Source organism: Eschrichtius robustus, chromosome 10 (assembly GCF_028021215.1).
Source record: "Eschrichtius robustus isolate mEscRob2 chromosome 10, mEscRob2.pri, whole genome shotgun sequence".
Taxonomy (NCBI): domain Eukaryota; kingdom Metazoa; phylum Chordata; class Mammalia; order Artiodactyla; family Eschrichtiidae; genus Eschrichtius; species Eschrichtius robustus.
Window position 1 is genome coordinate 108,276,501 of NC_090833.1, and position 16,643 is coordinate 108,293,143.

At 44.1% G+C, this 16,643-nt stretch overlaps 1 protein-coding gene and 1 pseudogene across 1 annotated transcript in view; one reads left to right on the forward strand and one right to left on the reverse strand.

Annotated features, from left to right (window-relative positions):
- Positions 1–16,643, forward strand: part of EPHX2 (epoxide hydrolase 2) — a 64,667-nt gene that overhangs the window by 25,223 nt on the left and 22,801 nt on the right. The window contains exons 9-12 of the mRNA XM_068552946.1: positions 2,298–2,332; positions 10,069–10,095; positions 12,729–12,814; positions 16,454–16,565. Of these exons, the coding sequence (XP_068409047.1) occupies positions 2,298–2,332; positions 10,069–10,095; positions 12,729–12,814; positions 16,454–16,565 (260 nt within the window). The remainder of the gene's footprint in view (positions 1–2,297; positions 2,333–10,068; positions 10,096–12,728; positions 12,815–16,453; positions 16,566–16,643) is intronic.
- LOC137770752 (10 kDa heat shock protein, mitochondrial pseudogene) lies at positions 7,347–7,656 on the reverse strand (annotated as a pseudogene).

The window sequence follows — 16,643 nt, forward strand, 5'->3', positions numbered from 1 at the left end:
CTCAGCCCCCAGCAAGTGCCCTTCTGCTCTCTCACTCTATAAATTTGACTAATCTAGGTGCCTCATCTAAGTGGATCATACAGTATTTATCCTTTTGTGACTGACTTACTTCACTTAGCATAATGTCTTCAAGGTTCATCCATGTTATAGCATATGTCACAAGTTCCTTCCTTTTTAAGGATGAATAATATTCTGTTGTATGTATAGACCACGGTTTGTTTATCCATTCATCCATCGATGGACACTTGGGTTGCTACTGTGAATACTGCTGCTATGAACATGGGTGTACAAAGATCTCTTTGAGTCCCTCCTGTCAATTCTTTGGGGTATATACCCAGAAGTGGAACTGCTAGATCATATGGTAATTCATAGGCCAGATTCTTAACCCAGCGTCTATGGATCCCAGTGGGAGTCTTTCCAAGGATGGGTGTCAGGGACCTGTGGACCCTTGAGAACATGTGTGGGTCTATGAGCATTTTCCTTGGGGAGGGGGGAGTCCATTGTTTTTATCAGTTTCAGAGGGATCCTCAGCCCCAAACCTTTAAGAACCCCGGGTGGAGGCAGGAATGGGAAGCAGCCAGGTGTGCAGCAGAGTCGCTGGTCCTTCCATGGTCAGTGATGCTCTTAGCAGCTTAGCAAGCCAAGCAGCAGCTCACCACCCCTTTTCTGAGCTGCTTTGGCTGCATGCACGTCAGGCCTGTTGTGTTGAGTTTGAAGCCCGCTGACGTGGGCTGGGGCTCTCAGTCACTCAGGAGGCCACCACCAGGCCACTCAGCCTGTCATGACAGAGATGTGCTTCCATGGTTGTTCCCTAAATGTCATGGTGTCGACTCAGCTTCTGCTTACTGCCTCTTGAACAATGCAGAAGCATTTTAGACAAAAGGAAGGACTTCAGTCCAAATATTCAGGAAAGACATCTTTTTTTTTTTTTTACTTCATTATTTAAATGTTTATTTTTATTTATCTATACTGCAATCTTCCCTGAATCCCATGGGCATTACTTAGTAATATAATTTATCGTTCAAACTACAACACTATTAAAAGAGAAACTATTAATAATAACACATAAACTAAAACTGTCCTGGACAAACTGGGACTTATGGTCATACCCTAATTATGACTCTTTTTTTTTAAAGAAAAACATAATTTACGTGTTAACTGTTGTCTAAGATTATGCATAACATTAATTCTAAAGCCAAGTGCAATGATTCTAAAGCCAGGTGCATATATGTACATTTCAGATCATTTGTGTATAAATTTCAGATCATTTGGCAGTAGATTTTAAGTAACAAATTATTTTCCCTTAAAATTATGAAGCCTTTGTCCTAGTGTTTTCTAGCTTCCCTTGTTGCTATACAGCATTCCAGTGCCATGTTACCTTTTTTCCTTACCCTTGAGACTTTTAGGATCTTTATCTGTTGTGTTCTAAAATGTTACGGTATTGTGCTATGATATGGGTCTTTTTTCATCTACTTTGCTGGGTACACTTAACTTTCAGTTCTTGGAAATTTTCTTGAATTATTTCTTTGATAAATTTTTTCTTCTGTTTTCTCTGTTTTTCTTTCTTTTTCTTTTTTGGAATTGCTATTATTGGTAAAATGTCCATACTGCCCAAAGCAATCTACAGAGTCAATGCAATCCCTATCAAAATCCCAATGACATTTTTTACAAAAATAGAAAAAACAATTCTACAATTCATATGGATCCACAAAAGACTACAAATAGTCAAATCAATCTTAAGAAAGAACAAAGCTGGAGGACTCATACTTCTTGATTTCAAAATATATTACAAGGCTACAGTAATACAGTATGGTATTGGTATAAAGACAGACATTTAGACCAATGGAATAGAGAGTCCAGAAATGAACCCTTGTGTATCTGGTCAGATGACCTTCAACAAGGGTGCCAAGGCCACTCAATGGGGAAAGGACAGTCTCTTCAACAAATAGTGTTGGAAAAACTGAATATCCATATGCAAAATAATGAAATTGGACCCTTATCTTACACCATCTGCAAAAACCAACTCAAAATGGATTAAAGGCTTAAACTGAAGACCTGACACTAAAATTCCTAAATGAAAATATAGTGGAAAAGCTTCATGATGTTGGTATTGGCAAAGGTTTCATGGATATGACACCAAAAGCACAGGCAACAACAACAAAAATAAGCAAGCAGACTGTATCAACCTAAGAATTTAATATGATATATACTTTTTTTTCTGCCAAAGGGGCTCTTTTAGTTTGCTGGTAATTTTTAAACATGCAAATTAAGTGTATTTCTTTTATTTTTAATTGCAGAAATAGAAGAATATTCCGTGGAAGTGTTATGCAACGTAAGAAGGATCTTTGGGTAACATCTGTAACTTCTCCATCCTTGGGTTTTCATTGATATAAGACAGAAGTGTGGGTGTTCATTTAAATCCTAGGAAAGCAGCATTTCACAACAGTTGGGTACAAATTCTTTCTGAAAGTCGAAGTATTTTGAAATAATAGCCAATGTTGACTGTATATCAAGTACTTTTCTAAGCATTTGATGGAAGAGGAAACTGAGTCATGGGGAGGTTAGGTAACGGCCTGAGGTCAACAGCTTGTAGAGCCAGGTTTAAACCCTGCAGTAGCTCCCATGCTCCTGCTTTTAGCTACTCCACCATATCACCTTTCCATTCTGAGAATTTAAAAAATCACTTTATTGTGGTAAACACATTGTTGGCCAGATCTAGGGAGTTAGTGTGTGGACTGGGGACTGCAGAGGCATTCCTGTTCTAAGACAGGCATACGCACCATCGGGGAGAGGGACCCTCATCTTAGAGCTTGCAGGGGAAGGCCAAGGCTGAGGTGAGGAGAGACTGCCACCCAAGCCTCCATCAGCCCTGGAGCAAAAGCAAAGGCTGGAGGGACCGAGAGGAAGAAACAGCCTCCTGCTTGGCCAGAAAACTGGCTATGCCTGTGATTATGCTAAAATTACAGAAAGCCTTCATCTAGGAGGGTCACATCTCTGCCTGGAACACCCCATCAGGCCCCACATGTAGGCTTGATGTCTCATCAGGGGAGCATGGGAAAAAACTTAGTTTCCAGTTAGGGTGTCCTTCCTTCCTCAGTTTCTGAATCTTTGCCTCTTTCACTCTGCCACTTCTTGCTCGGATCTACCCCTTGATCCTGCCAAGATCTCACCAGCCTCTATCATCTTTAAAATACAGGGTTATAGAAAACGTAATGAAGATCCTTAATGGTGATTACCCTTAAGTGCCCCTAAAATTTTTTTCTCAACTACCTTCCCCCTCAAAAGTATTGAAAACCCTTTCTTCTTAACTACAAATTTGTGTGCCAGTTCATCAAACAACTGTTATTTGTTTTAGAATGGGTACCTTTAAGGGACCATAAACCTATTCTCTGTACGTTTGTAGTCCTAGGATTCCCAGTTAGGAATATTGGGATGCGACACAGCAATAACACTGTCTTCTAAAGTTCATTAACAGGACTTCCCTGGGGGTCCAGTGGTTAAGACTCTGCGCTTCTACTGCAGGAGGGGCAGGTTCGATCCCTGGTCGGGGAACGAAGATCCCACATGCTATGCAGCGCAGCCAAAATATATTAAAAAACAAACAAACAAAAAAACCCACTATCTTTTTTTTTTTCACACACACACACGCTGTATTTTATTTTTACAAGAGATAAATACACTGACACCAAGCATTGTAAATGGATGACCACAACAAAAGCAACAATGATTGCAATTACCAAACATGAAACACACTCATACTATGTCATGATATTGACATTCAGTCCAGTAATCCTCCACTGCAACAGCTCCTTTACTTTGCAGTGAAAATTGATTTGTATATTTTTTGCCTCTGAGTCCTTGTGGGATTTTTTTTTTATTATTCAAACAGAAAGTCACAAAAATGATAATCATCCTCATCAGTTCACTCAGTCCCATGTAATTAATTTTTTTTTCATCTTGATTTTTGTTAGCACTTTTATGGATTCATCAGTTTTCCATTACAGTTCTGAAAATGCTTATTTATTCAGTTCAGCAGTATAGTCAGTTACCAGAAACCTGTACTTGTCAGAGTCTTTTCCATGAATTCCTTGAAGATGAAATCCTTTTATAGGAACATTTTTGCAAAAGCATCGGAGTACACCCAGAACTGTCTGTAAATGACAAAAGACTTAAAAATGACCACGGTTAAAGATTTGATGAAAGTTCATAATAATGCAGTTGACAAGGAAATTTAGTTATTTCTGAGATATACATTTTAAAGTAATAACTAGAATTATGACATAACATTACCCCACTATCTTCTAAAGTTCATTAATGTCGGGAGGTTTATCTCCACCCAGTTGTCCCTTTCATTGGGTGTGACCTTGGGTAAGTCATTTAACCTTTCCAGATCATGCTGTCAGGTGTAAAATACAGTGAATGGGTGGGCTTCATGCTCTCCAAGGCCCCTCGAGACCTGAGCGTGATTCTCAGTTTGTGGGCTGTGGAAACAATGCTGAACTAATCTCCAGCTTCTCTGTTAATTGGAAAGTGAAAAAATAGTGGCCTGCAGGCAGTCCAGCAGGGATAAGGGATGCTTCATCCATGGTGTGCAGACCCTCGGGAGTCCATGAACCCCTGGTAGTGTGTGCAGAGGTTGAGGCAAAGGTGCCCATGAGTATTTTCCTGGGAGAAGACCCACAGTTGCCATCAGATCCTTGAAGAGGTCTAAGGAGACAGAGGAACCACTGTAGTTGGGGGAAAGGGGTAGGGGGATCATGACATATTCTGTCTTGTTTTTTGTTTTTTTTTTAACATCCTTATTGGAGTATAATTGCTTTACAATGGTGTGTTAGTTTCTGCTTTATAACAAAGTGAATCAGCTATGCATATACATACATCCCCATATCTCCTCCCTCTTGCGTCTCCCTCCCTCCCACCCTCCCTATCCCACCCCTCTAGGTGGTCACAGAGCACTGAGCTGATCTCCCTGTGCTATGCGGCTGCTTCCCAGTAGCTATCTACTTTACATTTGGTAGTGTATATATGTCCATGCCACTCTCTCACTTTGTCCCAGCTTACCCTTCCCCCTCCCCGTGTCCACAAGTCCATTCTCTACGCCTGCGTCTTTATTCCTGTCCTGCCCCTGGGTTCTTCATAAACTTTTTTTTTTTTTTAGAGTCCATATATATGTGTTAGCATATGGTATTTGTTTTTCTCTTTCTGACTTACTTCACTCTGTATGACAGACTCTAGGTCCATCCACCTCACTACAAATAACTCAATTTCATTTCTTTTTATAGCCGAGTAATATTCCATTGTATATATGTGCCACATCTTCTTTATCCATTCATCTGTCGATTGTCCTCTCTGTTTTTAAATTAAAGTTCCCCTGACATCATGGGTTTGGTCTGTTTGGTTCATTGCTGCATCCCCAGCACTTAAGTAGTATCTGGTCCATAGCAGGCGCTGAGTGAGTTTTAACTGTGAGGATAGATGTTGTTAAGCAGGGAGCTTACTGGGTTGTGTGTTGGTGATGGAGGTTTGGGAGGGAAGGGATGGAATTGCAGATGCTTCTTACCAGCAGGATGAGGGGACCTGGCATGTCCAGGTATAATCCTACCTGTCCGAATGGCAAAGTACACTAAGTGAGTTTTCCAATAGATAGTTACCAGGGTAGGCCCCTGAGAATGTGTGTGGATCCAGGGCCTTCCTTCTGGAAACAATTTCACCAGGACCAGGGATCTTTTAGGAAGCTCTGAGAATGAGGCAGTTTCTTATTAGAAATGAAATGGTCCCGGGAATAGCACAAGATTCTGGCTGCCCTGGAATTAGTGACCTTGATTCCACTTTGGCCTGTGAACAGCCTCTGCAAGTTGCTGAAAAGCAAAGCCCACGCTCTGAGTTGCTTCCACAGCAGAGGCGTGGACTCAGCAAACAGCAGCCCGTGCTCGGGCAAGTCTGAGGAGCCAGTCTGAGAACCCCAAAGTTAAAGGAATAATAAAGAAAGAAGAAAGCAGAGAGATGCTATGAATAAAACTGTAGTGCTGAGGGAGTGGTTTGGACAACATCAGCTGGGGGTCCTAGAAGGAGAAGGTAAAGGCGTCCCTGCACCTATTTAATTTCCCCCATTCTTCCTTAATCGCTTCTCTCGCTGATGGGGGTCCCAGCTCACCTCAACCACTGTAGCTGGACCACAATTCTGCACCCTTCATCCCTTAGAGACACTCTTACATCAGTCTGTTTGTTCCTCATCGGGAACCTCATGGGTGCTGCCACTTTGCATGTTATAGGATTTCTGGGAAACCCTCAGCTAAATTCCCCATTAGTGTGTACGTTAGTCGGCTTGGGCTGACATAACAAGCTGACATAACACCACAGACCAGGTGGGGTTTTTTTTTTTGTTGTTGTTGTTGTTTTTAATTTGTTTATAATATATCTTTCTTATTATTTTATTTTATTTTTTAAATTTTATTTATTTATTTATTTTTATTTATGGCTGTGTTGGGTCTTCGTTTCTGTGCAAGGGCTTTTCTCTAGTTGCGGCAAGTGGGGGCCATTCTTCATCGTGGTGCACGGGCCTCTCACTATCGTGGCCTCTCTTGTTGTGGAGCACAGGCTCCAGACGTGCAGGCTCAGTAATTGTGGCTCACGGGCCTAGTTGCTCTGCGGCACGTGGGATCTTCCCAGACCAGGGCTCGAACCCGTGTCCCCTGCATTGGCAGGCAGATTCTCAACCACTGCGCCACCAGGGAAGCCCGACCAGGTGGTTTAAACAACAGAAATGTATTTCTCACAGTTCTGAGATCTGGGTGTCAGCAGGGTCAGGTCTGGCGAGCACCCTCTCCTGGCCTGTGGGTGACCACCTTCTCGCTGTCTTCACATGGCAGCGAGAGAGAGCCGGCTCTCTGGGACTCTTCTTATAAGAACGCTAATCTTATCAGGTCAGGGCCGCACCCTCATGACCTCATGTAACTGTAATTACTTCTGTAAAGACCCTGTCTTCAAATACAGTCACACTGGGGATTAGGGCTTCAAACATAGGAATTTTGAGGGGACACAGACATTCAGTCCATATAACAGAGGGTTCAAAAGACCTCCTGGCACCATTCAATAATTGTTCCCCTCTCTTTGGGGGGGGAAGATGAAAATAAATGATTGAAGTGAATTACACCAATACTGTGAGCCTCCTTCTAAAAACAAAGTGTGTAATTTCACCAGTGGAACCTGTCATCTGTGATTGCTTTTTTTTTTTATCCTTAGTTTATTATAAAAGAGAAACATGGAAATTATTTACATGATGAAAAGATTTCAGAACTTGAGTGGAATGGGCAGCCTCAGTGATGCCATTTCAATAGTGACTTATTTCAGTCTACGTATTTTCCAAGAATGTCACCATCTCTAAATAAGAAGTAATCCTTGTCGTCTAGAACTACTTTGGTGCGTCCATATTCTGGGAAGAGAACTTCATCTCCAACTTTCATGCTAACTAGTTGAATCTCTCCAACCTTTCCTTTAGAGCCCGATCCAACAGCGACTACTGTTGCTTGCAATACTTTTCCTTGAGTTTTTTTCTGGAAGCATAATGCCTCCTTTGGATACAGGTTTGGCTGCACTTCTTTCAACTAATACTTGGCCAAAGAGGGGAAGAAACTTTCTAAATGCCTGTCCTGCCATGACTCCAGCCACTGTAGTTCGTACTCTGCTCTCATGCTACTGCTGCCAGGAGGGGCGTGCAGTCTGGCCCTCTGGACATGTCTGTTGTTGCTTTTTTTTAAAAATTAATTTATTTGTTTGTTTATTTATTTATTTATTTTTGGCTGAGTTGGGTCTTTGTTGCTGCGTGCGGGCTTTCTCTAGTTGCGGCGAGCAGGGGCTACTCTTCATTGCGGTGCACGGGCTTCTTATTGTGGTGGCTTCTCTTGTTGCGGAGCACAGGCTCTAGGCGCGTGGGCTCAGTAGTTGTGGCTCGTGGGCTTAGTTGTTCCACGGCATGTGGGATCTTCCTGGACCAGGGCTCCAGTGTCCCCTGCATTGGCAGGTGGATTCTTAACCACTGCACCACCAGGGAAGCCCTGTTGTTGCTTTTTAATATTGCTTTCAGGGGCCAATGAGAGGCTTGCCCATTGTCTCCCCACCACGTGAAGTTGGCATCATGGCCCTGGGTTTACAGGGCAGGCTTGGGGGCAGGGGCCTCAAAAGGAATCAGACATCTGTTAACAGCTTTTCCCTTGGAAGCAGTCACTGGTGTAGACAGAACTCTGCATCGCATCTTCTCCTTCCCTAAAAGGGGGTGTCCATCTTGGAAGGTTCCCCAGCAGAGGACTGAGACCAGGGTGGGGAATATCTGAACACTCTCTGATGCTCTTGGGGCAGAGATACGAGGGCTGTGGGAAGAGATACCCACAGCTGTGGGCTGTGGGCTTTTGTCTTGTCTCTGTCTCCTGCTGTCCTGAAATTTCCATCTCCTTGCTTAATTTAGAAGAAAAAATAGACCCAGCCCAGAGGAGGAAGAAAAATCACCCTTTATTTTGGAAGCACCTAGAATAGTAGATGATGGAAATACAATTGCATCTATTTTCCAACTCTTCAAACTCTTGCCTGTGCAATCTCTATAGCTCCCAACGAGGACATTTACCTGGAGAATCAAAGACAAATTAAGATTACTTCCCAAATGGTAGAAAGAGGGGAGGATTCCGGGGCTGGAAAATATTTAAAATAAAGTCGTTGGTCTACGTAATAAAAAAGGATGCCTTTGAAAGTTTTGATTTTGAGGTTGTGAAATCAAATAGACCTGGGATCAGTCCCAGTCCTGCCACTACTAGCTGTGTGGTCTCGGCTGCATCATTTAACCCGTCTGAGCCTCGGTTTCCTCATCTGTAAAGTGAAGACACACCCGCTCCCTGCAGCTCCGCTTGAGGGGAGAGGAAACGATGGTGCTGAGCAAGGGCTCCATAAACGCAGCTCTGTCGACTTATTGTAGCGAGCAGAGGCCCCTCGCATTGGCTCAGGTAAACGGGTGGTGTTGACAAGTTATCTGGGAGTTTTTCAGAGGAGCAGGGCTGGGAAACAGGAAGCCACAGTTGCTTTCTGCAGGGCTGGGCAGCCCATCTGGTCTCCGCTTCATTCCCTCCACATGTCTGCCCTGTCCTCCCTCCACTATGTCCCCAGCAGGGTTCCCCTACCTGCTCATTCACACGTGGCCCATACAACCGTGCCGGCCCTGATTCTAGGTGACCCTTCCTCCCATGCCCAGAATCTCAGAACATAACTGCGTGTTGGAGACACTTCCTCAGCATCTCATACACCTTTTTCAGACTCCGTGGTTTCCAGCCATGTGGCCAGGTGTCCACATCTGTTGGGGGATGGGGAGAAGGAGCTGACCGTCCTGGGGCGAGGCAAGCAGCCAGACCTCTCCAGGGCAGTTTTCTTCCCCTTTCTCCTTCCAGGGAAGAAGCCATGATTTCTGTCTTATATTGAGAATGGTCCATTTCAGTTAGGGATGTGTACTGACCTACCCTGAATAATTCACTGGGTCTGTTGGGAGTCTGTGTGGTTATGAAAGGATGCTGGAAGGGGAAGGGAGATAACTAAAAAGCTAGTGTGAAGTGATTGAACGTGGTGTTAGTTTGCTGGGGCTGCCATGGGAAAGCAGTATAGACCGAGTGGCTTAAACAACAGGAATTTACCTCTCACCATTCTGGAGGCTGGAAGTTCAAGATCAGGGTATCAGCAGGGTTTCATGTGAGGCTTGTATCAATAGATGACCATCTGCTGCTTTTGTCTTCACATGGTCTTTCCTCTGTATGTGTCTGTGTCCAAATCTTCTGTCTTATATTGGATCAGGACCCCCCCTAATGACCCCATTTAACTTAATCACATCTTTATTTAAGACCCTATCTCCAAATAGAGTCACATTCTGAAGTACCAGAGGTTAGGGTTTGGGCTTCAGCATATGAATTTCGCGGGGGGGGGGAAGGTGGGGGACACAATTCAGACTGTAACCAAGGCAAACATAGTAATTCTAACCTCAAAGCCGCTGAGGTGATGGATACAGTTCTGATTTTTTGTGTGTGTTTTCTTTCTTAGGACATGGTCACCTTCCTGGATAATTTGGTAAGTAATTATTTTGAACTGATCTCTTTGGAGAATTCTGTTTGGAACTGGGCAATTAAAGAAAAGATGTAACCTTTGAAGGTGTCAGCTGTTAGAGCCCTTGAGGGAGCGGTATGGGAGCGGGAAGGTGGGGTGGTGGGTCGGAAGGGATTATAAAGACAGGTTTGGAGAATATAGAGGTGAGATTGTTTTGGTTCTTGTTTCATGAAAAGCATCTTCCAGGGAATGAAATGTCTCTGTTGGCTTTAAGCCAGATGAAGAGCCTTAGTGCCAGCTGAAGAAGTTTGGGAAACATCCGATAGGCTAATAATTCCCAACTTCTTAAAACTTCCATCCCTTTTGAAATATTTAAAATCGAATGTCTTCGTTTAACATGGTTTGGAATGTCAAACTCAATGAAAACGATCAACAGAGGTCATCTGAGAATACGCTGCTGCAGGGCACACACACTGTTCTGAGACTCAGGTACATCCTCTGCCATCCTCAGCCAGGTCACGTGGCAGAAGGGAGACACCGCAGCATGGCTGAGGGGGCAGAGGGCCCAGCCAGGACAGTGGCAGTGCGGGGGTGCTAAGAGAGAACCTCAGAGCAGTGGGATCTTTCTCCTGTTCACTGGGTGTGCGTTGAGAGAAGCAACTGAGATGACGAAGGAGTTCCAGATCTACAGCAGGGCCTGGTGTAGGACGTGCGGTAACAATGTCACGTCCCATCCTCTGCAGATTCTCAGTCCTGTGGAACTGGCTTTTTGGAACTTTTGAGCGTGATGGGGATAACTAAGGCCCAGTGTGGCCGCCCCACTCCTGACTTTTTCTAGAAGATTTCCACCTGGCTGGGAGCGTCTCTTATTCTGATGGTTGAGAGGGAGTCTCTGTGGTTGCTGGCCAGCTGGGTCAGGTGTCCGTCCCCGGCCCAGTCATGACTAGGATATGTGGGAAGGAGACTGGGCCAACCTGGATGACCTGGGTGACCAGATGAGGTGGTCATTTGCCACCTGGAGGTGGTGCCTGAAGCCTTTGGAGGAGATGAGCTCCCCAACAACAGGCCAGAAGGCTGAGCCATGGAATAGTCCCAAGTGAGAGGTAGAGAGGGAGTAGTAGTAGACTCGGGGAAGTAAGAAGAGTCTGGAAAGCACAGTGTCACAGAAGCCCAGGGAAGAATGTTTCAAAGGAAATGCCTCATGCTGCTGTTGACTAAAAAAAAAAGCACAACCTAAAGGTTGAGAATTGTGTTTTATTTGGTGGACAAACTGAGGACTTAAGCCCGGATACAGCATCTCAGATAGCCTAGCTCTGAGACCGCTTCCAGAGAGGTAAGAGAGGAGCCAGGATATATAGTAGTTTCTGCAGCAAAGACTAGGTAGTTGGAACATCAAAAGATTACTGTTAATTAAAGAAAACCAGACATCTCAAGTTAAAGAATTTAACATTTTTCTCTGTATTGGAAGGTGCAAGAGTCTGGGCTCATAGAAATCATTCCTTCGACATGCACCTCTGCTAGCTGGGGCCAGTATCCTGCTTTTCTCCATCCTGAATCCCCTCCGGGTGCCCCACTGAGGGTGGCTGCAGTGACTGAGGGCTTGGCAGTGGGCAGCCTGTTTGTCTCCATCCTGAGTTCCCTCAGGGTTCACCAGCGAGGTGACTGCAGTGGCTTGATGGCTGCAACATCCTTTGTTTACTGATACGCCAGGCAGCATCTTTTTTCACTCACACTGCAGAAAAATCAGAAGAATGAGAACCAAGAGGGGGAAAAAAATGATTAGTGATTAGTAGCCTTTAAGAGAGAAGTTTCAGTGGACTTGGGTGTGGCAGGGAAGAAGCCACTGGAGGGACTTAGGAAGGTCGTTAGGGAGGCACCTGATATAAACCACTGTGAGAAGCCGGAGAACACAGGAGACGGAGCGTGGCAGAGAGCTGAGGCAAGGAACCACCCTTCCAGCTGGTGTTGAGGCTGGGGAGGATGGAGGGCCCTAAAGCGGTCAGCGGGTGGCATAGAGGAGGGAGCCCGATTTTAGGTTAGGGGACCTGGGTCTGAATGGCGGTTCCACCATTTACCATCCGTGCAGGCTGGGCAAGTCACCAGACCCCTGTGAGCCGTCTTTTCATTTGTAAAATGTGAGTTCGAAGGTTACTGGGAGGATTCCAGATAAAGGGCCTGTGACACAGAAGGTCCTCCATGAAGGGAGCTGTCGTTTGTGGTTACAGCAGCAGAGGAGAGGAAGGTGCAGGGAGAAATTGGGAGGTAAAGGATGCTTTTGAGGCTTGTAGAAAAGATCCGAAAGAATGGGGAACAGAATAATAAACACTCAATGAAAGATGAGCACGGAGGGGAGGGGAGGTGGCATTCTAACGTGAAGACAAAAGGGAGGAAAGAAGGTGAAACAAAGTTTGATTTGTGGGAAGGTAGAGAGGGAATTCATGGCCAATGGCCTCAGTCTTCTGAGAAGATTTAAAAGGCCAGCCATTTGTGTGCAGGGTCGGTGGGGCCTGTACATGGGACCAGAGGCTTCAAGGGGGCGGCTGTTGGGAGTCGCCGCTGCGGTTAGGCCTAAGGGGAGCCCCAGGCCTCCGGCTCTCAGCACCCATCCCCTGTCCCAGAAAGCTACTCACACTCAGCCCCCTTCTTTGTCCTCCTAGGGGATCTCTCAAGCCGTGTTCATTGGCCACGACTGGGGTGGCATGCTGGTGTGGAATATGGCTCTTTTCTACCCCAAGAGAGTGAGGTAATTAGGCCTCGGGCATCAAGAATTTGGGTCACACTGGACTTAAATTCCCTAGACTCCTTCCTCAGGTCTTGAATTCCAGAAAACTTCTTGAAAACGATAGGTTATTATCTGGGAAGGTGACACCATAGCTCCTTAGCTCATTGGTGTATAAGTAAGGAGGGTTTAATGAGCTAATGTCTTGGGCACAAGGCCTGTCCCAATCACCAGTAATGCAACGCATAATTCAGGGCCTGAGTAGCCAGTGGGAATGCAGGAGAATGAGGGTGGACTTTGAGGGGAGGGAGTGAGGCAGCAGGGGATGTCAGATTCATAGAACTGAGTGCCAGGAGACACTTTAGCCCTGGTCAGAGTCAAAAAATGTGGCTTTCACTTTTACCCTGAACTGGCTACGGGACAAATCACTTCACCCGTTAGGCCCTGGTATCTTCAACCACAAAGTGGTAATGGTCACTCCTACCCGACTACTCAACCTGCAAAATACAGTAAAACAGATGTCAGGTTGGAATGGTCTCCAACATATGGTCTCCACCTTGTTTCATGTCAGGTTGGAATGGTCTCCAACATATGGTCTCCACCTTGTTTCATGTCAGGTTGGAATGGTCTCCAGCATATGGTCTCCACCTTGTTTCATGATCACCATCACATCACTCATAATCATTCTCAGAATGACATTTCAGGACACTAGTGGGAGCTTTCAGATGGTGGGTTTTGAATCTGGAGAGTCAGGTGGTCTTTGTGGCCACACCCCATTTGAGCTGGTAACTGCAGTTAAAGCCTGTCTGACCTCCCATTTCAGCCTCGGATCTTAGCAAATTAGTTAAAACAACATCCTTAGCAGCCATCTGTGTTTCCCTAGCTAATCCAGTTACTTTTTATTTGGCTGAGTTTATAGGAATGGAAACACTGGAGAAACTTGGTTCAGCTCAACCCCAGCTCAAATGGTTGGATGATCTCAAAGACCAGAAAGAATCAAACATTTCCTAAAGTATTTTTAAAGTTTTTGCACCCTGTTCTGATCCCTTTAGCTTCTCTCTTTGTCCTCTCTGTCATTCAAAAGTGAGATAAGAAAGCTCTTAAGAATCAAGTTCACAGCAGGCTGTGTTAGATGCTCCTTGAAGGGAACAAAAAAGAAATAGAGCAACAACATATGGTCTCCACCTTGTTGTTGTTCTATTAAACTTAATCTAGTTCTCTCTCCTGTGAGAATTTTAAAAGATTTAACATGAGCCAAGTGAGGTTTTGTGCAGAGTAACATCAGATCTGAGATGCAGGCGTGCTCTGGTTTCCTGTTCCTCTTCTCCTGTGCTGTTTCCACCGTGCCTGCTGTTGATTCTGGAGTAGTCGCTCATTCTACGTCTGCTCTCATCAAAGCAGCCCTGTTACCTCCTTCCTGGGAGGGCGGGAGGGAGCCGAGACCCTCTTGCAGGGCTGTCCAGGAGGGGACCCCGCATCTCTGGGTCTGGAAGCATCTTTTATTTAAGGGTATTGTTAACAGCACTAATCTCTGCCTTTCTAGCCAGACAATGAATGAAAGAAAAAAAAAAAAAAAGCCCACATTTAATGTGGAATATTTCTTTGAATCCTTGGTTTCGCCTTTCTACTGAAATAAGCTTTGGGAACCTATTTAAAATAAGGGTCTACTCACTTGTTTGTTTTATATCCTTTCTTTAACAATCACCTGGAGACGCTGCTGCCAGAAGGAGGCTGTGGTTCAGCTTTTTCTTAATCTTAATGCAGTTGGCAGCAGCATTTATATATTATCATCTCGTTTAGTGATGATATTTTTATATATGGAATAAATGATCTGTCAAAGCGATTAAAAAGAACACCCCATTCTGTACAGAATATTCAGTAAAAGCTAGAATTTCTTGACTTGTGATTTAAGTAATGCTTAAAATAGGTTCACTATGGTAGCATTAGGAACTTATTTTATACCCTAACCTGCATCAATATAACTTATTTTATACCCTAACCTGCACTGTCTAATCGTGGCTATTGAACTTTTGAAATGTGGCCAGTTTGAATTGAGATTCCTGTAAGTAGAAAATACCTTCCAGATTCCAAAGACTTAGTATGAAAAAAAGAATGTAAAATATCTTATTAATAATTCTTAATACTGATTACATGTTGAAATTATTAATACTTTAGATATATTGGATTAAATATTAAATTAACATTTAAGTTAACATTAAATTTAAAATTAATAAGTTAATTAATATTAAATAATATTTAAAATTAATCTCACATGTTCCTTTTTACTGGTTTTAATTTGGCTACTGGAAAAATTTTAATTACATATATGGCTTGCATTATATATATATATATATATATATATATATATATATATATCCTTTTTTTTTTTTTTGCATTCTATTTCTATTGGTTGGTGCTGGATAAGCCTCACCAGTCCTTCCACTGATTGTTTTATTTGCCCTAATTATCCCATATTTCCTATTTTATATATCTATTTCTTTTCTGGGAAAAAGTTTCCACAGGGTAAGCGTGGGATACGGAATTCTTTGCCGACCAGCTAGGCTAAATGTAGTCCTGGCTAACTTCTATCAATTCTGCCTTTGTGCGGTCTCTCAAATTCACCCTCTCTTGTATTCCTTTTGCTGCCATCCTCTTCCCCTCGGGATGACTAATGCAGTAGTCTGCTGGCTTCTCCCCATCTCTGCATCCATGTGATGGGTCACTGCTTGATACATCACTTCCTGACTGCAGCTTCCATCCACTCTCACCTCTTCCCAGAAGCCCTCATGGCTTTCTTTGTTTTCTGCAGCTTCAAGTCCAGACTCAGGGCCCTTCATGTTCCGGGTCCCACGAGCCTTTCTGGCTTCATTTCCCAAGATGCCCCATTAACCACTTGGCCTCTGGCCCTGTAGACTCCTTGCTCCATCAAACTCAACCCCAAGCTTTGCCTCCTTCTAGAAATGGCTCAGGCGACCTCATGATGTTTCCCTTGCAGGTATCGGTTCCCCTCCCCACCTCTCCCCCACCTGTAAAAGTCAAGTTCAAATGCTGTCTCTTCCATAAGGTCTTCCATGATGCCCAAACCTAGAAATCCTTTACCTCCTTGAATTCCTGTGGTATTTTGTAGGAATTCCTATGGCTCATGTTGCAGTCTATCTCATAATATAGTCATGGGTGTATTTGACTAGCCTTCCTTATTAGACTATAATAAGCTCTTGGAGTATTGGTTTTATATTTTCTCTCCCCTAGTATGTGGCATGGAATTACACTCAACACAGAGGAAACAGTGAGTGAAGGAAGGAAGAAATGACTGTGTTTTTACAAACTAGAGAAAGATTGTACTGTTCACATATTCTAATCAAGGTGGATATACTGCATGTAACGTGTGTGTATGTGTGCGTGCGCGTATGCGTGTGTGTCTTTGTCGAAGGCAAGTAGGTGAGAAATACTGCAGTTTAGTGGCAAAAAAAAAAAAAAAACCACACTGGGCTGGAGAGTCGAGAAGTGTGGTTTCAGCTCCTGTTCTCCCTGCACTGCTGGTGTGAGATCTTGTGTGTAGCACCCTCCCGCTCTGAGCTTGGGTTTTGACACATAAGGTCCTTTCTGGTCCTTACAGACTGTCTTCTTATGGGGTCTGTGTCTTGACACCTCTTCTTTCCACAGGGCAGTGGCCAGCTTGAATACTCCCTTCATACCAGCAAATCCCAACGTGTCCCCAGTGGAGATAATCAAAGCCAATCCTGTCTTTGATTACCAGCTCTACTTCCAGGAACCAGTAAGTTTGGGGCCCTGTGAGCAATGATCCCAGCAAGGTTTTTGCTCTTCTTTTGCCTTCCTCGCTCCTTCTTCCCGT